We start from the raw sequence: 27,247 nt of genomic DNA, 5'->3' as shown, positions 1-27,247 counted from the left end.
GGGTATGTGCTCTTAAAATAGAGTTTACAAGAAAAACAATCAAATAAAGATATAATGCACATATGATTAGAAATATATACAATCTATTATTCCAAGCCTATGGTACAATTTAAAAAAAATCAAGAATATACATTGAGAAAATATGAAAATGTTTCATACGACATACTCTTTAATTTTGCACAGAATATGCTTGTACATCTTTGCATATCATCAATTGAAGTCAGTTCTGCAGTAATTAAAATCAAATAATTTATAATCATTTTTCTTAAAAAAAAATATATATATTACTACAAAAAGAAAGATGAGAATTTACAACATATTTGACAAAGATGGCGGCGGAGCTTCGATGCGACGTGCGACTTCATTAACATATTTATCAGACACGCCTGCTTCTTTGAGCTCTTTTAATTTTCGCCGTTTAATTTCGTCCAATTTTTGACGTCGTTCTTTCGCCAAATTATCCATTTTGATACCTTCTTCGAAAAACGACTCTCTCGCGCGCACCCGTTCTCTCTCTTTCTCACGTATCTGGTTTCTCACATCGTCAGCGTATGCAGAGAGTTTCATTTGAGCAAGTTTTTCAGCTTCTTCATCTCTTCTCACTTGATCTTGCTGAGCTCTGCAAAATATATTTTTGAATTATAGTAGTTGAAATTATCATGAAAAAAAGTTATTTTCAACTATTAATAAAAACAACTTCTTGTAAACATAGCCTTTTTGTCCAGACTATACATTACTTCTGAGTGTTCAATACCATGACTTACTTTAACACTCGCTCGAACTCTGCTCTGTCTCTTCCAGCTTGTACAGAATGAAAGTGCTCCTTGTTCATTATTTGTTCCTTTCTAGCATTACTAAGCTGCTTCTCTGTTTGCGCTCTGCAAATTAAAAAAAGAAGGAAAAGTGTAAAATCTTTGAGACAATACTTTAGTAAACCAATGAAATTGTTTTATATACTTTAGTAAACCAATAAAAAAGTGCTAAGAGATCCTACTTTTTGTAAGCTTCTTCTTTCTCCTTTTTTCTCCAATCTCTTTCAGCTGCCTCCTGATTTCTCTTAGCACGCAATGCATCCTAGAGTACGGGTATAACATTAGCATTTTTACTGATTGTGAGATCCAGCGATACCCAGTACCAGTCTTAACAGGTGGCCAAAGAAAAGGAAAGGTTAAAAAAAATTGAACTTTTAAAAGGACATAAAAATTCAAATATAAAAGTAATAAAAAATAGGTAGCGCATATCTAGTAACCTTTTCTGCTTGCTTATCCTTCGCTCTTTCTTGCTGTGCGCGCAACCGAGCAATTTCTTTCTCTTTCTCAAATCTCAACTGTTCTTTCTCCTTTTCAAATGCTTCTTCTCGTGCCTGAAAAACGAAACATTATTTATACGATACTTATTATACAGTATGTTGTTGATCAAATTCCCATGTCCTGATAATTTACAAGATCATGAATTGAGAAATGGTTGTACATAGAAACACGGCGGAAAATCTAGCAAACGCACGAGTCTTCTTTCTCATACCACTTCCCGACCAGGTAATGATATTAATACATGATAAAATTTAATGTAACACCACAGAAAGCCATATCTGCTAAATGGTAAAAAAAGACATTCTGAAAATCTCTGAACACAAATCCACTAAATGTTGTGAAACGCTTCCTTCACATAATATTTACCAACTAAATTTTTACAGCATAAAAACATTAAAAAAAAAAACATTTAACATCATTTTATTTTTGCTATAGTTATCATGTTTAAAACCTATGCACTTGTGAAGAAACCATTTTCGAAACATTTTTTATATTTTATTGATTAAATCATATAGGGAAAATGTGTTAGAGGTTTAATTGTTTTCTACACGATGAGAAATAAAGGAGTAGGCGGCACATATTTTTAAAATTATCGAACTTACCGCCTTTGCGGTCAGATATTCCATCACTTTTTGTTCTTCTAATTTTTCTCTTTGTTTTAATTTTTCTTTTGTCACTAGAATCTCCTACAATATAACAAAAATCTTTGCACTTCACGCATGTTGTCAAGTTCACAAAACATTTTTTTCAAAATCAGACTAGGAATGATGTAAAACCACATAAATATTTCTGTCCAGTTCAAGTCCTCTATTCATTACAAACCACAAATATCAAAAAAAGTATTTAAAAAGTAACCTTAATAAGAACCTAAAAGTACGTTGCTTATTTAAACAATAAAAATGACTGACCTCATTTGCTCGAGCAACATCTTGCATTATGGCTTTTTGTATTTCTCTTTTTTTTACTAATGCAGTCATATCTTCTTGTTGCAGTTTATTCAGATATTGAAGCATCGCCTAAAAACATAAATATTCTGTATTTATTGTTTCGTCCGATTTCAACACAGAGAAAATATCTCACAGTTCCGCTTGCTGAAAAACAGTTAACTGGCAAAGCTGCAACCTTGAACAGTATCTTTCTCTTTTTATCTTTGCAACAATATTGGAAATAATCGTGGTCAGGATTCATTCTCTGATAATGAAAATCCCAAATTCAAAATCCAAGAGAGTCTTGTTTCTTCTTTTTTCTCTATTAAACTCATAGTGTACTTACTTTTGTTTCCTGGTCTTTCTTTTCTTGTTCCAAGAGATTGTATTGTTCATTTTCTTCAATTTGTTGATACAAAATTTCTGCTCCTTTTAATCTTTCCAATCTTTTCGCATTGTCTCGCTCTTCATATTCAACTAATGCACGCACACGATCATTTTCCATCATTTCATCCAATCTAAAAAATTGCATAAAATCAGTGCATCACGCAGACCTTACTGCAAGGGCACTCAAATGAACCTAATGGTAAGGTTATGATAGATATTAACTTTAAAAAAGAGTCATCACTTTAGAAGGAGAAACTTTTGTGTGGAAAAAAATTGAATAATTTGACAACATTTGGTAAAATACGCTATTTTAAGTCCAATCAAGTGTTTCTCAAACTAAGAGCTAATTTCTGTAAGAGTTGGGCAGATGCTGATAGTATTTTTTCCTTTTATTTTAAGATATATTGTAATACCACCTTAAACAAAAAAAAACCACCATAATTTAGGTTCTAAATTTCGAATGGTGGAGTTATGGCCAATTTAAAAATATTAAAAATTACATAACAGATAAAAATTTGTTTTTGCAATTTTATTTGCCTATAGTCAAAGCTTTAAAAATCAAATAAATAAAACACTAATATATTCTTTCTCATTTGCTAAAATAAATTCCCGCTACAATAAACCCGACGCCAAATTTTCTCTTATTAAAAAGGCAGCCTATTTTTTTAAAAAAAGAATTGACGTTAATAAAATTGTGTCAAGAAGGTAGAGAACTTTGTGGAACGAAGGTAGAGAAATTTGTGGAACATTACATACTCATCCTTATAGTCCCTTATCTATTCTTTAAATTTGTTGGCAAATTCTTTTTTCTAATTTCAAAGTTGGTTTTATTTATATTAGCAGTAAAAATTTAAACTATATAGGATCTGCGCGAATAGTTTAGGCCAAACAACCATCTTCATAAGTATTCAAATGTTCTGCTCACCGTTTATCTTCCTCCAGTACTTCTTTTTTTATTTCAACTTTCTCAATAAGTTGAGCATCTCGAATTGCATGACATTTAGCATTTAATATTGTTTCATTCAATTTTTTGATCTCATCCTCTTGCTCCTCCATTTGTTCTTGTGCTTTTTGAAGCAAATATTCACTCTTCTCCTTTGCTTCCTACACAAAACACATCAATTTCAAAAAAATTAAAGTAGACTTCCTTCGCATACAGAATAAATCTATTAGTTTTCTAGTGTTCTTTTATACTTCACCAGTTGGACAACTACAGAGACTGGAGCAGAGGCAAGTGATGGATTGCGCGCATTACCATTGCTATGCATAATTTATTTAATTGCTATAGGTTGCCATACTTTCATACTTTCAATAACATATTTTAAAGGTATGTACTACTAAGTCTGAAAAAAATTAATTTTGACACTTATTAAAAATAAATTGCTTGTTATGACACTCCTCATGGTGTTTGCTTACTTTTTTTTCTGTAAAAAAAAATAAGATTTTCATTTCTATGTTCTATGGGGCCAATCCTATTTTTTCTCATATTTTGTTACTTAAAAGACTTACGATGTGAGAGCAGCTAAATAGTTAACAAATAAAAGTATGTTACCAGTTCTAGGTCAGAAAGTTTCTCATTTTGTTTTCTGGTCAATTCCATTTGTTGCATGAAATTCTTTCTTTCTTCTGCACTTTCTTGCAACTTTTTTTTCTCGTATTTCATCTGTGCATGCAAAGCTTCTCTTTCCTTCTTGGTTAAGACCTTTGAAGAATTCTAAATGAAATAAAACTCATAAGTCTGAACACTCTCGCAGAATAACAAAGACTGCTGATAACATGCACTGTAAACAACTGAAGAAAATAATTGTTTTAACTTTAAAATTACACACAATAGCCGAAAATACAAATTTAAGTGTGATGTATATACTTAGTCCTTTTTTAGTTATTAGAACCTTAGATACATTTTTTAAAGACTAACATAAAGTTTGTTGTTTTTGTTTTGCATTTCAAAATGTAATGTGCCATAAACAGTAAAGCATCTTGTGGCTTGTTGTTTACATGAATCTATGATCAATTTTTCCAATCTATTAAAATTTTGGATAGTTTTAAAAATAAAATTAACCCTTTATTTTAGGAACTACCCAGGAGATATATAACTGATAGCAGATAATATCAGAGAATCCAACTTGATGCTGTCCTAAATTGCTTAGTACTTTTAATTTTATCCAGTAATGCTCTCATAAAGAAAATATAGGCTTACAAGATGCATTACTGTATGAAATGGTTATTTCGTACACAAGGACCTACTCTTATTCTAGAAAACTGCTCAGATGTAATTATAAGTGATTGACCAGATGGATCGTCTCTTGGAACTCTACAAAAAAGAAACAAACATTTATATTTGAAATTTTGTATAATAAATATGGTATATTTTTATTACAGAAAGCATCAATTTATACCTTAACTTTCTAATCATATCTTTAGTTATCACTTGGATGATTTCTGGTTGTTTTTGCTTTTTTGGAGCACCTAAAAGTTTTTAAAATTAATGCCTGGAGATATGTGAAATCACAACATACTTTTATATGCTTATAAAATTATAAATAAATGATGTGGATTATAATACCTTTCAAGGTTTTGCAGGACTTTATTTTCATTTTTATTTTTTTATTTTCATTTTTTGCTAACCTTCGTAAAAATTATTTGCGTTAAAGCTTATTGAGAAAGTTGCTATTTAGAAAAAAAATTCTGTTTAATAAGATGATGTAAGGTGATTTTTCCTCCTGAGTTACCTAGATCTACATCATTGGCACACTTAATTAGTGAAGCAAAAAGTCACAGTTAGTTGAAATTTGATAACGTCACCAATTGCTTAACCATATACTTGTTTTTCTTAATTAGTTAACCAGTGTGTAGTATGAAACACTAATTAAAATATATGTACATAAATATATGTATATAAAGGATATATTAAGGTTTAAATTATTTTTGACAGGACTCATAAACCTATTGATTGCAATGGTAGGTTATCTTGAGGAAATTGACCTAATGTTTGTCTCAGGTTGGCCCTAGTCACACAGTCACAAAAACATTTACTTTGTGGACACAAATTTTGGCCTGGTTCAGTATTTTTGGACACATTCAAAGTTAAGCTGTCTTTTCTGTTACATAAAACCTCTTGAAATTAGTATAAAAAATAAATGTTATGAAATTCCATTTTTACAAAATTCACAAAATTTATTTTTACAGGGTTTTTTTATAAAAAAAAACATTTTAGACCTGAGTCCTTTCCTTAAACATTTTTTCTCATTACTTTCTCTATTTTCTTTCTCTTCTTTATAAATATCTACAATATTTTATTAACAGCTGTAAATAACATTTTCTAGTTAATAATATTTGATTGATTTTTTTTCTTCTTTATTGTATTTAGCAAAAGGTATTTAAATAATTATAATTGTTTATTAGTAATTTTCTCCACCATAATTTTTATCACTTGCAACTAACAGGAAAACAGGAAAAACGTTCGAATTGAACTCCTTGTATGCTTTTATTTTTATTAAAGAAAAAAGACCTCTTTTGTCAGTTTTAGGATAACACATTGTTAGGATGTATATTTGATTTACTTGGTTGAGAATGTAAATATTAAGGATACGGTAGATCTTTTTGACACAAGTTGTCCTGTATATTCAAAATACCTCCTTAACATACCCCTTTTTTAAAAACATTTTTATATGTTATAATACATTGATAAATTCCCTATGAGTATATAGGAAAATAAATTTGTGAAAAAAAACTGGAATGGAGAAAAAAATATTCCAAACAAAACACACCTCCCTTCTTTAAAAACTGCCTCTTAACACACCAAGGCTGGGAATTTTCTCAAGATATCGAGGTTTTTAATGCTCACTTTATGATATTTTTTTGTAAAACTAGTCGATAAGGTGTGCAGGAAAAATTCACATAGGCATAATAAAAAAGATTTGTCATTTGGAAGAAGTCAACAGTGACCCATACTGTGTAGATTTTGAAACCCTGGTCATAATAATGTATTTATAAGCGGTTAAGGATACGTAAGAGCTTATACCTGTATATTTATATACATAAGAGTTTATGCCTGTCAACACACAAAATATTTTCTTATAGAAATTTATACATCATCTTTATTTTTTAAAGCTTGAAACGCTGATTAAGAAATTGTATAAAATCATGTACTTTTGACAAACAGTTACAGAAATATTGGAGTTTCATTCTGGAACCAATTGGGGGTCCCAGGTTTGGGAAACTTACCCAATTTAATCCCAGGTTGTCCCCAGTTACCTGCAATTAAAAATAACTTATTTTACCACCCTGTTTCCAAGTTATTTGACCTCAAAGTTATAAACGCATTGTAATGGCTTCACTAATTTAAATTTAGGCTACTGATGGTAAATAAACTTATTGACCCCTGACAGTTTTTTTTAACAACCCTTTATTTGCATGGCTTTGATAGTTGCTGAGTTCTTTATATTTATGAATTGAGCACCTGCGCACCAAAATTTTAGGTTCTAAATCTCTAAGAGCCCTAGATACTGGAAATTATTCGAAATTACCCCTAAAAATCTTCATGAAATGCTTATAATTAGAAAAATATAATAACTTCGTTCGGATTATTCTGAGAACTTGAAACTTACAATAAAACTTTGTTTCACCAAGGGAAATTTGGATGTTAGGACAATTTTTGGTGTCATTTTTATTAACTAGATTTCTCGTCCCAGGCCTCTTAAATTTTTTCCAATGACTCTATAACCTGGGAACTGCAACTTGGCCTCTATAACAATTGTTGTGCAACATCTCTTGTTTTGTTTTTGTTGTACATGCGCTTCCAAAAAAGTTGTTACTGTGACTGTTGCAAGATGTTGTGTAACAAAATTTAGGTTATTGGAAACTAAGCTTAAGCTCCAAGCCAAACTTTTAAAGCTAGTTTAACCCTATTCCCTCCCCCCCCCTTACGGTTTTTTTTAATAACTCCTGATTGCTTTCTTATATGGCTATGATACTTACTGAGTTTCAACATTTATCTATTAGACACCTGCATGCTAAATTTTTAGGTCCCATACCTTTCAGAGGCTTTGATATTGGCCATTACTTGAAACTAGCCCTAAAATCTCTATGAAATCCTTATAATGGGGAAAATATAAAAACTCCTGTTGGGATTATCCTTAGAACTTGAAACTTGCAACACAACTTTGTTTCATCAAGAAGAATCATTTTGAATAATTTTGACACGTGACTAATTCAATTTCCCGATTTTGTCGGATTTTACCCGAAAATCGGAAAAAAACGGATTTTCGGGCAATTTTTGGCAATTTTTTATTCGATCCATGTAAAAACCGGAAGATATGTTAAAAAAAATTTATTTAGCTTTCAGAAACTTCAAACAGAATGTAAAAATTCGCTCTAGAAAAAAAGTAATTATATTTTAAGCAGATAGTGGCATTTTTAACAATTTTCAAGCTTCTGATGACGTCACAGAAAATGTGCTGACGCAAGCAAAAATTTATTGCCGCCATTTTGTTCCTTTTATGATGTACTATAAGTGTGCCAAGTTTGATTCAATTTGAACAATCCTATGAAAAGTTATTGAGGGGGGGGGGGTGGAATCCGCCCCCCGGTCATAGTATGTTCGAAAAACCCCGGACCGAATAGGGTTAAAGGAAGTTGCATGACCATGACTCATGGGAGTCTTAGCCTAAGTCTGATGTGCAATGAATTTCAAGCACTGAAATAAATAAAACCAATCATGCAAGAAATTAATAAAAACTAAAATGTTTAAAAAATTATGGGAGGTTAGAAAAATTTGGTCAATGGTATGACAGTAAAAAAGACTTTTATCTTACTGTTACATCTGGACGTAAAAATATCAATTTTTGGGCTATTTCTTTCCTTTGGAGCAGAACTAGTTCGACCTCCAGACAGCATTTCATCCTGCAAAAAAAATTAAGAAAACTTTACTAACTAAAAGTTATAAATACATTGTAACTAAAATTTAAATCAGCAAGTTCAAAGGATGCATACCACTGTAGATGTTTTACTAACAGTTCGATATCTTCTTGAACGGACTTTTGATCCAGCACTGCTGCATGATCCAGATGACCCAAATGAAGCCACAGATGTGGTCACAGACTAAACATGTAATTATGATGATTATTGTTAAGATAAGAATACATATGTACCAGATGTGACTGGTTGCACCAAAAAAAAACTATGAGATTAAAAACCAGGATCCTGTAACAGGCATGTGTAAAGAGGTTTCATTTTAATAGAAATGATTGCCATGTTAAATCCCCTTGGTGGCTTTTCAATACGAGTGAAATTGTGATTGATTATACATCTATGTATAGATGTATAATCTATGAATAATTTTTCTTGCACAAATGAATTTTCGGCACTTTTAGGCCGCCATTATGTCTTGAATATTGCCGACCAACTTTCTTGTTTGATTTTCTCCATTGTACTCATGGATATGTTTGAGATTGTTAATTCCGATAATCTTAATGCAATTTGATGAAGAGTTACTAGTGCTCAAAGTCTGCTAAAAATTGGTTCTGCACCCCAGAATTGGGATTTTACAAGAAACTTGTAAACTTTGAAAAGGGTTTTTTTTCAAAATGAGAAAAGATACAGAGCTGAAATTTTCAGGATTAACTCATTTTACATGTAGAAACATCCCCACCAAAATTTATCAAAACCTGAGATGGTGCATGGGGCGGCTTTAAAAATTTTGGTCCACTTGACACGGAATGACATAGCCCCAGTGTATGAATGCTGTCGTAGTCCCAGGTTAACCCCAGGCATGCAATGGTACTGGGGAGATAGCATACTATTTGGGCCGATTGATGTTAGTGCAATAATAACCGATTACACCAGGCTGTACCACAAAATATCGCGACTGAGGGCGATACCTTCAGTACAGCCCAGGGTAATCAGTTATTATTGTATTTGTTAACAGTCTAAGCATCCAGACAGAATACAGCTGAATCTGGTTATTTTAACTGATAAATTTGACAGAGAAACATTGATAACAGTTGTGTGTGTATATTTTATGTGAAGCTGAAGTTTTATACCTGTACAAATATTCTTTTAATAAATAAATAAATAAAAAATAATGACACCGTTGTATTTCTATTCTATGAAAAAAAAATTATCAATAAATGCATTGTAGGAGTTAAATATATAATTACTTTCAATGCTTCTTAAACATTTCATACTGGTTTACTACTACTACTACTTTAGTGATCATTTTTTTTGACAACGGGCAATACTGCCCAATATCGGCCAATCTTCAAGAGCACCAAGGCAATCAGATTTCAAAATCAGGAAAAGTAACAATGCAGGGAGTTGTTTTGTGGAGCATGGACAGTCTGAAAAATCCTTCTTGTTGCACAATTCACTTTGTAAGGTGTAAACATTTATTGCATGGTTGATTTTGACGCCCCTGTACAATTGCATGGTTAAAATTTTCACTTCGATTAAAATAGTATAGTAAATTCAGATGGATGCAGATTTTCTTCAGTCGGGAAACGTAGTAGTCAAAGGGGGGAAACTGTTTTCAGAGTCGTTTATATGAATAATTTTTAAGTGAATTCATCCAAGGATCTTGACATTCTATCTGGGCAATCCAGTGCATTCATCCAAATAAAAACTCAGAAAATATTTACATGTGGTAAATGCACATGAGGAAGAAAAAACAAACAAAGGTTGTTCTTTTACTATTGTATCCAAAATTGTCTTATGACACAGATTTTGACACTGATGGCACCCTTGTTGAATCAGAGGTGGATGTAAGAGATCCAGTGGCAATAAGAAACACCTTTATTACTGGATGGATATAATACATACAAGATTCTTTAGCTGTGCAATTACCATGTGCCATGTTTGATAGCCATGCCAATACATGGCTAAAACTCACAAGTTAACCATGCAACAAGAAGTATTTACCTGTGGGTCTAAATAATTGGATCTCTGTGTAGCTTAAAAAAGAGCATTGAATACTCCAGGACTCCCCACCTAAGCCATCCATTTCCCCTTTTCCTAAGGAAATAATAGACAGGGTATATCTCTCTGTATTTGTGAGGCTAGCCATGTAAAAAATTACTTAAAAATGGTGGATAATACACAACTTTACAGTTTAAGTTGTTTGCTTTTCTTTATTAAAACAAGTAGTAGTAGTATTTACTTGCTGCTATATATATTGTACAGTGTATAATATATAAATGTATATAATATTATATGTTAAAAAATAAAAATAATACAATACAAGCTATAGCAGTCAAGAGACCGACCACAAGCAAAAGCTAATCTAAGGAGACCACCTTTAGGTATAGTTTCAAAACTATTTTTGTTTATGTGCAATATGCAAAAAAAAAATTCATGTTTCCATGGTTTTTAATCCTGTTTAAATACACACCTGAGCACTCTACCTGCCAATAGCTTGTGAGGAAATTAGAGAGAGCAATGGAGATGATGTCATTTAAATTTTAATGACGTCAGCATTGACTTGTCGATACAAAAAAAACCCACTGTTTTTTTAATTTGTTTAGCTGCTGCCTTTATTGTGTCTAGTTTAAGACTCTGGTCAAGAAAATGTATAGAATTATGTGCTTCTAACAAATTGCTGAAGAGATATTGACATCTATATCCTTTTGTTAACGCATGAACGCACTCCATAGTTGTTAGACCACGAAGTTGCAAGTACATCCCCACATTCTTTTTTATGGCGCCATAAATTAGTTGTTGTATGGCGCTGTAGCTCATCGGACCGGAATTCGATTCCCCTTGGCGGTGATTTAATATGGGCGAGTGAATTTTCCTTTGTTAACTAGCAGAGTCCTGTCAATTGAGGTAAAAGGTAGGTTGTATGAGGCCTGTGTAAGAAGTGTTATGTTGCACGGTAGTGAGACATGGGAAGTGAAGCAGGAAGATCTTGACCGTTTAGAAAGGAATGATATGAGAATGGTTAGGTGGATGTGTAACGCCACTCTGAGAGACAGAAAGAGTTCAGATGAGCTAAGAAGCAGGCTAAGTCTTCGTAGAATTAAAGATGTTATCCAGATAAGAAGATTGAATTGGCTGGGGCACTTGGAAAGAATGGAGGAGGATAATTGGGTAAGAAAGTGTAGAGACTTGATAGTTCCTGGGGCAAAGCCCAGGCGGATCGAGAAAGACTTGGCAGGAGGTTATAAGGGCAGACTTGATACAGAGGAAGTTGAGTTTAGATCTAACACAGTCTAGATCAGATTGGAAGAGGGTCATTAATATAACCCGTCCAACCCATGCTAGCATGGAAAACGGACGTTAAGCCGAGAATGATGATGATGAATATAACTGCAACGGTGGTAAATTAAATCTTACCGCCAAGTCGTAAAAAAAGCGAGATCTTATTTATTTTATTTCGTTATATCCTTGTGTGCTATTTGTTTTTTATTCATTAATTAAACATTTTTAAAAATGAATGTGTAGTTAAAAATCAAGCACATAAACAAAATCGCGAATAAAGAGCGATTCACCAATTTATTACCAGCACACCTAGTTTGTTTAAAAATGGTTCATAAACCTGGTTGTTATTCATGTGGCGCCGTAGATTAGTGGTTATAGCTCTCGTACTCTGTGCCGGAGACCGGGGTTCGATTCCTCTTGACGGTAGCTCAAATGAGCATTAAATACACTAGGACTCTCCATCTAAGCCATGGTCCCTTCTGGAAAAAATAAACAGGGTATATATTCCATCAATATTTGTGAGGTTAGCCATGTAAAATATGCACATCATTATCATCATCATCATCATAATATGGACCGTTACGCGAGCTCACTAAATATTTGAGACATTTACTATATCATAGTTAAGGGGCTCAAACATATATATGTGCATTTATTTCCAAACTTACCATACTTGAATATCTATGAATTTTCTTTACACAAAAAGGTAGTTCTTAAAGTACATGTATTGCTGTTGTAAATAGGCTAATTTAGTTTCTTGAGCTCAGTAGCAAATGCTCTCTTGACCATGTTTTTCTTGGAACAAAATAAATCCATGGTTAAACGTTCAAAACGGTATAAAAGCTTATTTCTTTAAGTTATCTATGGTACACCAAGCCACGGATTTATGACGGTTGCCTAGGTGGCGTTGTTTTTCATTGGACGAGTGAAAGCGAGTAACTGAGAAATTGACTGCGCATGCGTCATATTTTACTCCAAAACACTCGCCACTTCCATTTTAGTTTTACGCAAAGAGAAATATTACACACAGAGCAAAACTTGCAACTTGACTTGCATCTCAACCACGATTATATAGTTTTGAATATTATAACAAACATAAAAAATGTCGGCTAATGAATCGCAAGACGACTCATTATATCCTATAGCTGTTCTTATCGACGAACTTAGAAATGAGGATGTTCAGGTGCCATTCTTTTTCGTTATTATTTTGTTAATTTTAACAAAATTTGACTTTGTTTTGGCCATCGCAGCTTCGTAATCACCCAATGTGTAAGCGCCCACATGAAAAAGTGTAGTATTTTAAAAACTTTAATTATTTGTTTGAAAATGTATATTTAATTTACAATAAGGCATGTGTCATGCATTTTCTCACCCAACACAATCATTTTCCCATCCAAGCTGATGTTCTTTAGTGGTGTGCTCAAATAAAGGTGCACTTGACCTGCTTTGCTGTAGTCAAAGAAGTATATATACAATACAGTGATCTCATGACAACATGACTATGATCTCCATGATTGTTAAACGTTGATGTGTGCATAGCTATAAATATACAAGGGTGTCGATAAGCCGCATACACCGTAAAAAGTGCGGGCGTTTTCGGGCAAGTTCAGCGTTTTAAAAAAAATTCAGTTATTTGCCTGAAAAAATCCGCATAGTCCCGAACAATGCCCAAAAAAAAAATATTCACCATAAATGACTCTCGAAGAATTATTTAAAAAAGTATAAAAATTAAAATGAACCAACTAGCTGGTGGTAGCTAAATTCTTAAAAGAACTGTTTTTTTATGGTTTTTGATAAGATTTACTTGATAAATAACTTATATATAAACTTTATTACCTCCTTTCTCTTCAAGCGCGTTCTTTTAACTGTCGTCCCCCATGTTTATGTTACAAGGTGTTGCATTTCGGGAATGTTCTGGGCAAGTTCGGGCGCGTTTGGGAAAGTGCGGATGGCTTTGGTGGACAACCGCCAATTTAATTCGAAAAGTCGCCCAGACTCGCCCTTATATATGTGAGCGTTTGCTGCTAATCGGCACCCTCTTATAAATATCACATAACTCGAAAGTGTGCCATATAGTGGTCATTCTTTCCATCTTCTTTGTTGTCGATTAAATAAGAAGTGAGATTCCACATGTTGTTTATAATCCCTAGACCTCCTAAGCAAATCAACAGGCAAAAAAATGCTGGCAGTAATGTTCTGTCCGGATTGTGAAAACGGCCTGTTTACAAACAGGACAGCTGGATTATGTATGCATCGCCTGATTATGTTTTTTGCACTGATTATGTCGTGGTGACCAGATTATGAACAGGCAGGCTGTAATTGGTATTTTCTTCCAACTTTGAATAAAATATTGACGAGGCATGGCGAAAGAAAAAACTCTCAACATAATTTTTCTCTGCAGGATAAAACACCATTAACTTGCCTGAATATGTTCGTTCTATTAAGTCTCAATAATATTAGACTGTCATACACCTTCCCGGATTATGTTCCTTTTATAAGTGCCAAATAATATTTTTAGCCGCTGTACATAAAAGCCTGATTATGTTGCCCTGGTTATATATTTTCAGCCACTTTTTTAACCAAGGCAGCATTTATTATCCGGGCAGAACAGTAAGCCGTGGACCAGTCCATTCCAAACTTTTTTTTAGGTGGAGGCATCCTTTGATCTTGAAATTAGAATATATCTTGCATGTAGGTTAGATTTAGATCATATATTGGTGAAAAGATGCTAGTAGCCACAGTCAAAAGTTTTTAATCATAATTTAACTTTCTCCATGTAAGGTCTGCATTTTTTTGCCTGTTGATTTTTCGTGTACGCGCAAGAATCCCTTAAAACATTAGCATTAAAACTCATCTATTAACATCATGCATGGTGCAAAAACAGGTGCCGCGTTCAAGGAAAACAAAATCCTCTTAAATTTTGCCTGCGAAAAGTTGGTTTAAATGTTATAATTAAATTGTGATTGGCCAATTCAGATCAACTGTTAATCAATTTAATTTTAAAATTAAAATATTTTTAATGCCAGATAAGAGCAACTGAAGAAGTAAGGTGCAGTAGCTAACAAAAACTACAATCAGAGTCTTTATAAGAAAGTTAGAGAAATAAAGAAAAAATAGGCTAGCCTTAATATTTAATGGTGTTGTAAAAATGTTTAAAAAATACATATTTTGGATTTTCATTGCAACCTCATATTTGTTTCAAGAAATTTTCTAAAGGATTTTAAGTACACCATTCTATAAAAACATTCTAAAGATGCATTCTTAAAATAAGGCTTTTTCATGGTGACAATCTCCAGGACCATCAGGGATCCACGGAACCTCAACTACGGGTCTTTAGGTTAAGGGTTAATTAAAGGTTCAAAAATGCTGCATCATAGTGGTCACACATATATTTCTAGGTTACATTGCATGCGTCTCAAAGAATTGCTTGTATCAACAAAAATTTTATTTGGCTTTTTATTTTAAGGTGAGCAATTTTTCCCAGAATTTTCCTGAAATTCACATTTTAATTTTCTATGGTCACCATGTTTTTTATTGTAAAAAAGATCTTGAATTGACAAACTTTAGCATACAGAAATGAAACCAAAAAAGCATTAAGCAAATCATATATTACATAAAATATAAAAGTTAAAAACAAGTTTAAAAATCAGCAAAAGCTTTTCAATATAATATCATCATCAGTGCTATATACAAATGTAAAATTGTTTGTATAAGTAAAAGGAATATAAAGAGAGAAAAATTAGAGAAAATGCGGTAATCATCATGGAAGTAATGGACACATCAGGATTCACACATTATCTTTGCTACTTAAATTCTATTTAATTTATTCCGTTTCTAAAAAGGTGTAATAATTTTGTCTGAGCTTGTTGGTTTTTTTTAAGAGCAATTAGGGACTCAGACTCAGTGCAGACATTAAAACTCCTCTTCAAATTAGTGGACACTTTCCGTGGCCTGTAATGTTTTGACAGCTCAGAGTTTCCATTTAGGGAATTGTGTTCTTTCCATCTACCTTTTCTAATAGTTTAGTGTAGGTTATCTTCATAGGAAAGTTTCTTTTTTATTTACATTCAACTTCACCACAGGTATATAGTTAAAGTTTTTACAATGCATTTATTATACTCTTGTCGGTATTTATTAAAATTATTTAATTAAGCTACAAAAAAATTTGTTTTGGATTATCATTTTAAATGTTTATTTTCAATTTTTGAACAACCTAAAACCTTTCCTTGTCATGCTGGATGACACACCACTTCCAAGACATTTTGAACTTGATGTATTTAAACCCCACTTTTTTAAAAAAAATCTGATTTTTTTTTTTTTTTTTTTTTTTGCAGATTTCTATCATTATTCTTTAAAAAAAGTAAAACAGGCTGTCTTGTTTTTAGCTCCGTTTAAACTCATTGAAAAAGTTATCCACTATTGCACTTGCTCTTGGTGTGGAAAGAACCAGAAGTGAATTAATCCCTTTTCTTACTGATACTATCTATGATGAAGACGAGGTTCTACTAGCATTGGCTGAACAACTGGCAGGTTTCACACCTCTGGTTGGTGGTCCTGAGCATGTTCATTGTTTGTTACCTCCACTGGAAAGTCTAGCAACAGTTGAAGAAACAGTCGTTCGAGATAAAGCTGTTGATTCGTTGAGACAAATTGCAGCTGACCATTCTGTGGATGACCTGGAAAATCATTTTGTTCCATTAGTTAAAAGATTAGCACAAGGTAAAATAATTTTGTTGTGAAAATTACTCGGCAAAGGCGATCTAGAATTATTAATCAAATAATTTCGAGAAATTGACATTGTGAACTTAATTTATATATCAATGAAACATTTTTTATGACAGCAATGTATCAATATCCTGTATATTATGTTTTTATTCCTAAGCCACCCCACTAACATTTGTTGTTTTTAAAGGAGATTGGTTTACATCACGAACATCTGCATGTGGCTTGTTTGCTTGTTGTTATGAGCGTGTTGGAAATAATACAAAAACAGATCTCCGCACGTAAATTATTTTGTTTAATGTACATATAATTTAATTGATTAGTGTTTGCACAATCAATAGAAGTTTAACATTCTTAACATTCACATTTTGCTCTCACAAGATTTTATATATATTGGTAACAAGGAATTAATTTTGCTCAATTTTTATAGGCTAGGTCAGTAAAAGGATAGTAAAATGTAATACAAAAATATAAGGAAAGAAGGAAGGAATAAAATATTTTGTTATGTAAAAATTTTGTTGGATACCATGTAATGCCTACCTCAAACTGTGGCATGATTATATTTAGTGCGTTTAAAACTTTGTGTTGTGATGATACACCAATGGTACGAAGAGCTGCAGCTGGGAAACTTGGTGTAAGTTTATGTATTTTTAGGGAAGCATGTTTTCCATGCATCAATTGTATTGAATATTACTAATAAAAGTGTTATCTAATTTTACAAGATTTCAAGATTTTCTCATCAATTTTAATTGAACTTCGAAGGAAGCATTAAATTAAATGGAAAGTTGTAGCTGCCTTTATCATTCTTGTAAAAAATCTGATTAAATCTGTATACAATGCATTTTTAGGAATTCGCCAAGACTGTGGAAATTGAATATGTTAAATCAGACTTAATACCATCGTTTACGAATCTCGCTATTGATGATCAAGATTCAGTTCGTTTATTAGCTGTCGAAGCATGTGTTTGTATCGCAGATATCTTACCACCAGCTGATAAAGAAACTTTTATGATGCCTACCTTACGCAACGCAGCTCAAGATAAATCATGGCGAGTGCGTTATATGGTTGCAGATAAAATAGTGGACTTACAAAAGGCAGTAGGTCCAGATATAAGCAAACAGGACTTGGTACCATCATATGCTGCCTTGCTGAAGGACTGTGAGGCAGAAGTAAAAACAGCAGCTGCACATAAAGTAAAAGGTATGCCTCACATACAGGTTTGGACATTCAAATTGAATCCAATGATCTTCTGAAGTTTTGAAGCTTCCCTTTTATCAGTAAGTTAAGCACACCCTGCTAATATTTTCAGTCTTGATCATGAATGGCGTGCGATTGCACGCGCACGCCTCCACACATGCCATGTGAAATCCGGGCGTACTCTTTATCACACGTCTTTTTCTACTTTGTACACACACCAAGCAGAACTGAGCTATTTTAGAGTAATCTCTTAGCCAAACTTTACTCAATACATAATTGTTATCCGCGTAATAATGTATCTCTAAAATGTATTTCTATTAAATACCCACCTTCATTAAAATTGCTGAGGTGAAATACATTTCAAATGTTTTGCGTCAGTATTGCGTCGACAATATTTTTTTTTGTTTTTCAGCTGGCAAAAAAATTCGTCATTAACCTTGTATAGCTCTCCTTAAGACGATGACAAATGGAAATGAAGTGCAAGTCCTACTGACTTACCTTCCTGATGGTGTACTTCTTAAGTTAATAGTTCTGTCCCAACTAGCTCTCTATGTTTTAAGATAAACTGATTAGGAAGTAAGTTGTACAACTGCTATTTACGAACTGAAGGTCAGGGCATCGAATATCGCAGAAGTTGCCTGTGACATGCTTCGAAAATGCTTGTCACAGGCACAGTTCAATGCAAAGCAAAACTGTACAGCAGACTCAATTGTTAGAGTCTTCGTAGAACATCTCTTCTCACAAAACCGAGGGCAGGGCTGACTTATTGCCTGTTTTGTCGTGTTGGAGACAGAACTTCTGGACTTCTTTTTAATACGATATACAATTTTTTCTATTATTATTACTAAACATATTTGATTTCTCTTTCCCCTTTCAAAAAGATTTTTTAAACTTTATTGAACATCTTTTTTCTTTGGTATTATTACATTACGAGAACATTCGTCTGAAAGCTCTATTACGGTACAGGACACCTAACTTCTCCCATGTTCCCATGTATTTAACTTGCATGGGTGCACACTCTTCTCGCAGTATTCTCTGTGACTGACTTGTGACATGGTTCCAAATGGTCTTCTGTTTTTCGTTCGAGTCTCAGTGTAATGCAACAGCCTAGCATAAGAGTGTCAGCATGAAGGAAAGGGGTCGCGACTTATGTTCTCTATACCTTACGTTCTTCATAATAACACCATTCATTTAAATTTGACAACAAAATTACATTGGCAATTTTTTTGCCAACTACTACAAAAACTCCACGCTGCCGCTCGCCCGAATGTAATAATTGCACACCAAAATCATAAGCTAGGCGTGCGATACTGATCGCACGCCTGTATTAGTCTAGGTGTACGTACCACCACAGGCGGGTGCAAATATTCATGACCAAGACTGTATGTTAATAAATATTTACCTTATTACAACATATATTAAAAAGCAAAATAAGGACCAATGAAGTTTAAAAATTTGTTGTTTTTTTTTAAAAAAAAAGCAAACTGTTGTATATTGAAACTTTAATGCTTATTATTATTCTTTTTAGACTTTTGTGAAAATCTTCCAGCAGATGTAAAAGAACAAGCTATAATGCTGACATTGTTACCATGCGTAAAGGTTTGTTGAACTATGGAATGACTTGTTTTGTTTATCACTAAGACGTTTAAAAATAAAAAAATAAAAAATTTGCCACAAGGTTTTCACTAAAAATTGTACATGCAAATGATTGCAGCTTGTTAATGAAAACATTGAGTTGTTTGGAGTACTAAAATTTCACAGATTTGTGCGTTGTGTACCATATCATCTCTAAAAATAGCTTTAAAACAAGAAAACGTTTTTAAAAATTACATTCCTTGCTTTTGAACAAATGATTCTTTCTTATAACCACCTGTAATGTACAAAGCATTATTAGAAAAAATGCTGCAATGATTTGGGTAAAATTTAATAGTTTAATAATCCTTTTCGTCCATAATTTCTGCAGATGTAAATGTTTTGCTAATCTTCCGTAGGATTTAGTTATTGATCCTAATATGCATGTGAAATCAGCATTAGCAGGTGTTATCATGGGTTTGGCACCAATGTTAGGAAAAGACAAGTAGGTGTATTTTTTTCATATCATTTGTTTTTTTTACGTACATATATGTAATTGTGTTGGTTTTTTCTCTGTAGCACTATTGAACATCTGTTACCGTTATTTTTAACGATGCTTAAAGATGAGGTAATCTGATCACTGTTTTTTTTTGGTTTGTTTCTGTGATTTTTGGTTGTTGTTTTTATTTGTTACTATTGTCATTATTTTATTTTGTTTTATTTTTAGTTTCCAGATGTACGCTTAAATATAATCTCAAACTTGGATAGTGTCAATCAAGGTATTCGTTTATATAAAAAAAATTGTTGAAAATAATTTGGCAGGTTTTATGTTTATGATCAAAAACCATAAAGCCCTTGAAAACTCAACCATTTTTATAGCACTGTCGAACAAAACTGGTAATACCTGTGTACAACCAACACTGTCAGACATGCGTCTGCAAATGAAAACGCAGATCAGAACAAAATAACCAAATTGAGGCTGAACTTAGACTTCATCTTGTCATATTTGGGCAATTACATCCTAGGTTTATATCTAGTCAATTATGTTCTCCTACTAGCTGTCATATAGGAAGCTTTCTTATTTACAGTTATTGGTATTCACCAGTTGTCTCAATCCCTACTTCCTGCCATAATGGAACTAGCTGAAGATCCAAAATGGAGAGTACGGCTTGCTATAATTGAATATATGCCTCTACTAGCTGGACAGTTGGTAAGATAAGTTTCTTTATCTTTTAAGTTCTTGCTGCAGCTAAAATTTTACTTCAATCTCTACATTTGAAAATTTTGTTTATGAATCTGGTTTTTTACAGGGTGTTCAGTTCTTTGATGAGAAATTAAGTGCTTTGTGCATGAGCTGGCTAGTTGATCACGGTAGGTCACCGTAGAAGTTATTTTTCTGTTTTAAATTTCTATTTTCTCATTACACGTACCATAGAATCTAAAGAAGTAATCAAAACTGGATATATTTTTCTCTTACTGGTTATTCGTGAAAAAGCTCTACTTCCGCTTTCCCTTTGGAATTTAGACCCAACCGGTATAAGTGAATATTCATGTCACATATTCATGTGACCATTTACTGTTATAAAAAGGGTTTAAAGTCTAACTTGCCCATCATTTATTCTTACGCCTCGTGTATTATCATCGATTCTCTAATTTGTATTTTGTGCTTATTTACCGTGATTTTATTTTTAATTTGACATTTTCTGTATAGTGTATGCTATTCGTGAAGCTGCTGCTATTAATTTGAAACACTTGGTGGAGAAATTCGGATTGGAATGGGCGCAAGTAAGTTTATCATACGATTTCATCAGTTGTGAACCGCCATATTGCTATCTCGTGTTGCTATAATTGTATCCCTGCTTGATGTTTTAGAATAAAGTTATTCCAAAAATTCTTGCCATGGCAAAAGACACGAATTATTTACATCGAATGACAACTCTCTTCACCATCAATACGATCATTGACGTGTGTGGGACGGACGTCACGAGCAAATTGATTTTACCGACTGTCGTCAGCTTATCTAACGATAACGTTGCTAACGTTCGATTTAACGTCGCTAAAACCTTACAAAAGATAGCACCTCTTCTTGATGCACAGTATGTTGACTGTTTTTAATTCTGACATGAAAATAATTTTTTGCGTGTGTACAATCAAGTCTGTATATAGCGCGCACCTAAAGCCAATATTTGCACGTTCTTACTTGCTTTTTGTGACTGTGATTTCATTAATCGGCGAATTGATCACTCTCCGTCGTGTAGAAGTGCTAAGTATATGACGCTATACAAGAATTTTATCGTTAGCTTACTGAGAGTTGCTGTTGTCGTTACACTGATCTGAAAAGCCAATTTAATGTTTATCGTTTTGTTTTTATATGATAGATCTATCCAATCTACAATCAAACCGTGCTTGACGCAGTTGAATACCGATACAGACACAGATGTCAAATACTTCGCACAAGAAGCGTTAGCAGGTGTGAAAAAATAAAATGCTTTTTAAGTTCTACCTGACGTAGTTTGGTGTCAACACTGTCCGCTTTTACAGGGCCAATATTTTTACCAATTTTCAAATCAAAAGTGTTCTTCAATTTATTGAGGTTCCTGTCATTCCTTTCATTGAGGTTCCTGTCATCCCTGTCACTTTTTTACTTGTTATATATAAAATAATTCTCGCGAGTATTAAATGTTGTAAAATATTTTTAGTAGTTTTTTTATCTAGAAATTGGGTTGCGAAACATTTATGTAGCATTTTTATCTTGAACCAAATCTTTACTGTACCATACCAAAATTTGCGTTTGGAAACTTATGCACGTTATTTAGTCTGATTTACACATACCATTTGTTTGTTTTTTTAGTTTGCTGATTCGTGATGTAGCTAGCACACTAGCCTTGATTCCATCAGTTTATTTTCTTACGACGTTTAAGTATACCAGTGTAATATAGCCGAGAAGAAATCGATTTTATTGTTCTGTAACTATTACAATAACCTCCCCTTTTATTGGTTAGTCTTTATTACCCGAAATGCCTTGCGTAGCGAACTAAATATTCGACATGCCTGGCCTTATAATGCCTTGCTACAGGATGAACGTGTTTTCGGTCACTTTATAGAACCAAAGAATAATTTCGGTCACTTCACAACGTAAGACTATTGCTAGTTCTAATTATCTTTTATACAAACATAAGATTGATAAAGATTGTGAAACTAAACAAATATATAAAAAATGGTAGCCTTCTTAAAATGTGTCGTTTTTCCTGTGAATATCTTGGGAAGTGTTCATTGTGGTTTGGAGTTCTGGTTCGTTATTGTTTTTTGCTCTGCTTTATCTATCTCGGGTACGAGTTTCCTATAAAATATTTATAGAAACGTATTTGAAACTGAAACTATCAGTAAATTTCTATCCAAGTCGCTTGTGCGGATGTGTCACGATTCGGGGCAGCAGAAAACGCGCATTGCGATGCCACACTAAAAACATGATAGGAGCTTTTCTTGGCTATGTTAGGGTTGACTAGCAGGTTTCTATAAAATCTTAAGGAATTTGAACAGTACGGATTCTTCTGTTCTCACAATAACTTTTCAAGAAAAATTTTGTAATCAAATGAAACTTTGGAATCGGGATGGGTGAGGCTGAGAGTAATTAGAATACCCACAATAAAGCACATAAGAATTCACCAAGGGTGAGCAATATGCTTTTGCATGTGTTTGATTTTCTCTGTCTGAACCTTTGCAAATAAATGTCATGCTAAAAGAACGCAGTATCGAACAAAAATTTACACGCGTGGACAATTTATGTAGGAGAAATAAAAATAAAACTTGTTAAAACTGGTACGCACGCAAGTGTTTGTATCAATGACCCTTAGCATCATCGTATGCATTCTTATTCATGGAACTCGAAATAGTGAAATCATCGAACGATAATTGTCGATTTTTACAAGCGCGTAAGTGATCCCGTAAAAGCGGAACGATTAATGTGTTCACCGGCTTTTACCTTCAGGTGGCGTGGTGTTCCTCCATAATATGTAGCGTTACAGCTACTGCACAAAAATGTATATTTAAAAATAGAATTTCATCCTTAAATCTTAAAAGAAATGATAATCTACAAAAGGGTTTTGACATCTAGTTTACAGCAGTTAATCAACTCTGTGCAATATCTTTCCTAAGTTTAATCTAGTATTAATAGATAATTGACCAAGAAACGGAAAAACTATGATAATCCTATTTTTTTAACAGTGTCAGTAATAGGTTTAGAAAAATGTTTTTTGTGCAAAAATGTGTTAGAGACGAGCTCATACACAAATCAAATTTAATAGGAACCCCTCCAGAAAAAAAAGTTATCCACTGAATTTACACTCCTAGAATTTATACCTCCCAGACCCCCCCCCCCCATCCCCCTAACCAAGCAGATCACTCGGTTCTCTCTCTCTCTCTCTCCCTACACCCCATCTGCACATGCACCAACTAAATTCGGAAAATCCGATAAATCCGACGTCATCCAAAAATGACGTCAACATGCACAAATTGAATCAGGGAAAAAAACATTATTCAAACTGTCTCAATTTCTGTCCATTTAAAAAAAAAATATTGATAAAAAAATCTATATTATAATACCTGTATACGTCTGTCTGTCTGTCTGTCTGTCTGTCTGTCTGTCTGTCTGTCTGTCTGTCTGTCTGTCTGTCTGTCTGTCTGTCTGTCTGTCTGTCTGTCTGTCTGTCTGTCTGTCTGTCTGTCTGTCTGTCTGTCTGTCTGTCTGTCTGTTTGTCTGTCACGCAAAATGGTAGCTTAGCTGCGCAATAGCGAGAAGCACGCAATATGAAAAAGACGGGCGAACCCGTGGATTTTCCACGGGCTGACGACTAGTATATATAATAAAAGGACAAAATGAGTTTTTTTAGAAATGCAATCAGCGCAATATACAATGCTGTATCAGCACCAGTAGCATCCACTACCAATGCTCCTACCGCTCGGTTGCAGAGTGTGCGGGATACCGTTAGCGACTGCTGCGGCAAATAAAGGACGAAATAAGAAAACGACCTAACTACATGATGCAATCAAAGCTGAAGCACAGGAGGACTATCATGATATCGAAGACAACTAAGAAAACTACACTGGAGTTGAAGACATCAAGCATCTATTTTGGAAAGAAAAGACCACAAACACAGAAGAAGGTCTCGGAGACATCAAATGCATATTTGACGCACACGACATAAAGATGTTGGAAGATGGAACTCGGGTCAAAACTTGGACAATTAACAGCAATTTAAACGAACAGCTGACAGAGCCAATTATGGGAAAAATTACACAATACATTAACATGAGAACCAATGTAGTTTATAGTTTTGAATGCATCATCCACAAAGGAGGAGAAACGGCGACTCATTATAAGACCAAGGGCTCGAAGTCGCTGTCAACCATCAAGTAGTTTGAAGCTTTTATTGACGGATGCGAGACGCAGCGGCTAGACCTGGATGACTATGAGTTTTGGGGAAATGCCTGCCTTCTACCAGAGGAAACCATCTCCTACAGTTTAAAGGTTGTTTTTATTCACATTCAGATTAAGATAATTTCAACGAACGACCCCCTGTTAAGATGCGGTCCTTTACCAGATTGTTTAAGAAAAAATTGATGTATTTACGCAATCGATGGAGAAGATGAATGCACCGACATCCTATGCATGAAGAGATGTCTCGCACTACACTACCTAGGTTACAGAAGCGACTTATAAAAGATAGATTGAAACTTGCTAGGGAGCACTATGAAAATGACAAGCTTAAAGAAAAAGACGTGCAAGGAGGTTAGTAGATATTGAAGGCATTTCTAGAAAATTCAATATCAACATTAGGATTTATGAGCCCAAAACAAGCTCAGAAAAGGCACCATGGAGGTTGATATATGGTCAAAACCAACAACGACAAGGATTAGATGCAATCGACCTTGGAATGCATACTGTTGGCCACTGTTTTTGTATAAAAAATATGGATGTTTTGTGCAAGGGTTTGAAATGCATGGGCTCTAAGCAGGTATTTACACATGATACATGCACTGGAGGTAAAACAAAAATCATTTGCAACGGAAAAAAATTTACACATCAGCTCAACACATCAGACAAGGTTTTTTATGGTGGAAAGTTAGCATTTAGTTACATAGCTTGCCGATGGATTGAACATATGAGCGAGGAAAGTGGCTTACATAAACATCATGCTTTCTGTGGTCATGGTGGTGAACGTGTGATATCTGGTGAACAAGGGAAGGAGCTCTGGAAGGTCGATGGATATGAACCCTCAACTAAAACAATATATCAATATCATGGGTGTAAATGGCACGGTTGCACCTGCATAAAAACAGAGCAAATAACGATGAAGGTTGTTACATAGCTACAAAACGGAACGAACGCATCAACAAAGAGCTTGGGTACAAGGTGGTGCCTGTATGGGAACGGGAGAAACGACCACAAACAAAAATATCTCTCAACAAAAAATTTACATCATACCTGGCTACATCGTGTTTGATTTTGAGGCTGCTTTGGAAGTTGTGAACGAACAGTGCACAAAGCACCTAACTTATATATCAATGTAAAAGGCGGTCAGTGTTGTGGTTCATGATAATTTCAATGGTAAACCTACGTTTATCAAGGACCCAAATATCTTGATCGGTCAATTTGTCGACGATCTTGAACGCAGGGAACAATTGATTGTAGCAAAAGTGGAAAAAATGTATCCAAAGCCTGATGATTTTGACATGTTACCAAATGAAGTTCAAAAAACATGGGGAGAATGGTTAAATCAGGTGCCTGTATTTGGATTTAATTAAACCCTCTGGCTTCCAAACAACAACAACAAACAAGAATAAAAAAACCAGAGAGAATTTTGGTAATTCTTAAAAAAAATAAAACACAGATGTATATCTCTGTATTATCGATACTTTTACCTTATATGATTGTACTGCTATTTTTTACGTTTTCGATATATAATAAATACAATGACCGAGCTTGCAAATATATTCGATGTTGTTGATACTCCTGCAGAAGCCTTACAACAGCCGGAAAAACCTATCGATAAGCGCCAAGTCTTGAAAGATGCAATCAGGGAAGGTAAAGCACATTTTTTACAGAAGAAATGTATTGAAGGCTTTGTAGAGAAGGCGTCAGATGTACGATCGAAAAGGCACATACCGAATATATTCAACGAGAAATTCAGGATAAAGGGAAAGAATAGGCCAGGCATTATCGACGCATGTAGTAAATTTATATTCAACTGCTATAAGCAAACTGATTTCAATAGACTCTGTTCAAAAATTTCGGGAAGATATCGATAACGATCCTATAATAAGGGAATCCATGACAGACCTCGGTATTCTGTTTCATGTTACCTTTGGTAAATTTTTTTAGAATCATGTTGAAGTTCTGTCCAATCAAAAAAAAATGAAAACGAAGAAGAAGAGGAAAATGGGAATCTTAGATAAATGAGCGAAGAACCGAAACAAGTTATTACGAAAAATTAAGGCCGCGTCGCCGCGGGTAAGAAACTTGCCGAATGGAATAGGAAGAACAAGGAAAACCTACAAAAGAACAAGTGTGAAAGTAGACACGTACCTGAGGTTAGCACTTCAACAAGTACCTCATCAAGTTCTAGCGCTATGTTAGAAGCGACAGCAGTAACGGTAGGTATCATAATAGGCGATGGCGTTTGGTATAATTTTTTTAAAAATCATCATAGCAACAGCAACAGCAACAGCAACAGCAACATCAACCACCCGATAACAAATCATCAAATGTTGGAAAAAAGTTCAACCCCAAAAAATAGACATTTCTAACCTATAATGAATGACCCTATACCCTATAAACACCCTATAAACATTTCACCGTACGAGAAAGAAATAATTAATATGTTATACGAGACCGTAGTAGACATCGGTTTTACGCTATCTTTTGCAATAATGGCAGGA

General features: G+C 33.8%; 2 protein-coding genes across 2 annotated transcripts; one reads left to right on the top strand and one right to left on the bottom strand.

Annotated features, from left to right (window-relative positions):
- Positions 1 to 44: 44 nt before the first annotated feature.
- Positions 45 to 12,642, bottom strand: LOC130636760 (cilia- and flagella-associated protein 45-like). Its single transcript, XM_057446602.1, has 14 exons — positions 12,487 to 12,642; positions 8,618 to 8,725; positions 8,440 to 8,527; positions 5,023 to 5,092; positions 4,871 to 4,937; positions 4,176 to 4,337; positions 3,549 to 3,727; positions 2,583 to 2,754; positions 2,219 to 2,326; positions 1,913 to 1,996; positions 1,250 to 1,363; positions 995 to 1,074; positions 765 to 878; positions 45 to 619 (listed from the first exon to the last, which is right to left on the bottom strand). Exons 1-14 carry the CDS (start codon positions 12,487 to 12,489, stop codon positions 310 to 312), a joined length of 1,659 nt encoding a protein of 552 aa, XP_057302585.1. The 5' UTR covers positions 12,490 to 12,642; the 3' UTR covers positions 45 to 309.
- Positions 12,643 to 12,811: 169 nt separating this feature from the next.
- Positions 12,812 to 22,303, top strand: LOC130636759 (serine/threonine-protein phosphatase 2A 65 kDa regulatory subunit A alpha isoform-like). Its single transcript, XM_057446601.1, has 15 exons — positions 12,812 to 13,001; positions 16,204 to 16,537; positions 16,731 to 16,821; positions 17,108 to 17,174; positions 17,389 to 17,740; positions 19,266 to 19,336; positions 19,729 to 19,814; positions 19,889 to 19,937; positions 20,037 to 20,088; positions 20,398 to 20,519; positions 20,620 to 20,680; positions 21,021 to 21,094; positions 21,182 to 21,405; positions 21,688 to 21,779; positions 22,161 to 22,303. The coding sequence occupies exons 1-15, from the start codon at positions 12,921 to 12,923 to the stop codon at positions 22,166 to 22,168; spliced, it is 1,764 nt and encodes a 587-aa protein (XP_057302584.1). The 5' UTR covers positions 12,812 to 12,920; the 3' UTR covers positions 22,169 to 22,303.
- Positions 22,304 to 27,247: the final 4,944 nt, after the last annotated feature.

This window comes from Hydractinia symbiolongicarpus, chromosome 3 (genome assembly GCF_029227915.1).
Source record: "Hydractinia symbiolongicarpus strain clone_291-10 chromosome 3, HSymV2.1, whole genome shotgun sequence".
Classification (NCBI taxonomy): Eukaryota; Metazoa; Cnidaria; class Hydrozoa; order Anthoathecata; family Hydractiniidae; genus Hydractinia; species Hydractinia symbiolongicarpus.
The sequence above is the reverse complement of the archived record's forward strand: the minus strand, read 5'-3'. Positions and strand labels throughout refer to the sequence as shown.

Coding starts and splice junctions, on each gene's coding strand:
- LOC130636760 (XM_057446602.1), bottom strand. Junction 5,093..8,439: donor TTTTACGTCCAGATGTAACA/GTAAGATAAAAG, acceptor AAAAACTTTTAG/GTGCTCCAAAAAAGCAAAAA. Junction 879..994: donor AAAGAAGAAGCTTACAAAAA/GTAGGATCTCTT, acceptor TTTAATTTGCAG/AGCGCAAACAGAGAAGCAGC.
- LOC130636759 (XM_057446601.1), top strand. CDS start 12,921: ATGTCGGCTAATGAATCGCAAGACGACTCATTATATCCTATAGCTGTT. Junction 16,822..17,107: donor ACAAAAACAGATCTCCGCAC/GTAAATTATTTT, acceptor GATTATATTTAG/TGCGTTTAAAACTTTGTGTT. Junction 21,406..21,687: donor GCACCTCTTCTTGATGCACA/GTATGTTGACTG, acceptor TTTATATGATAG/ATCTATCCAATCTACAATCA.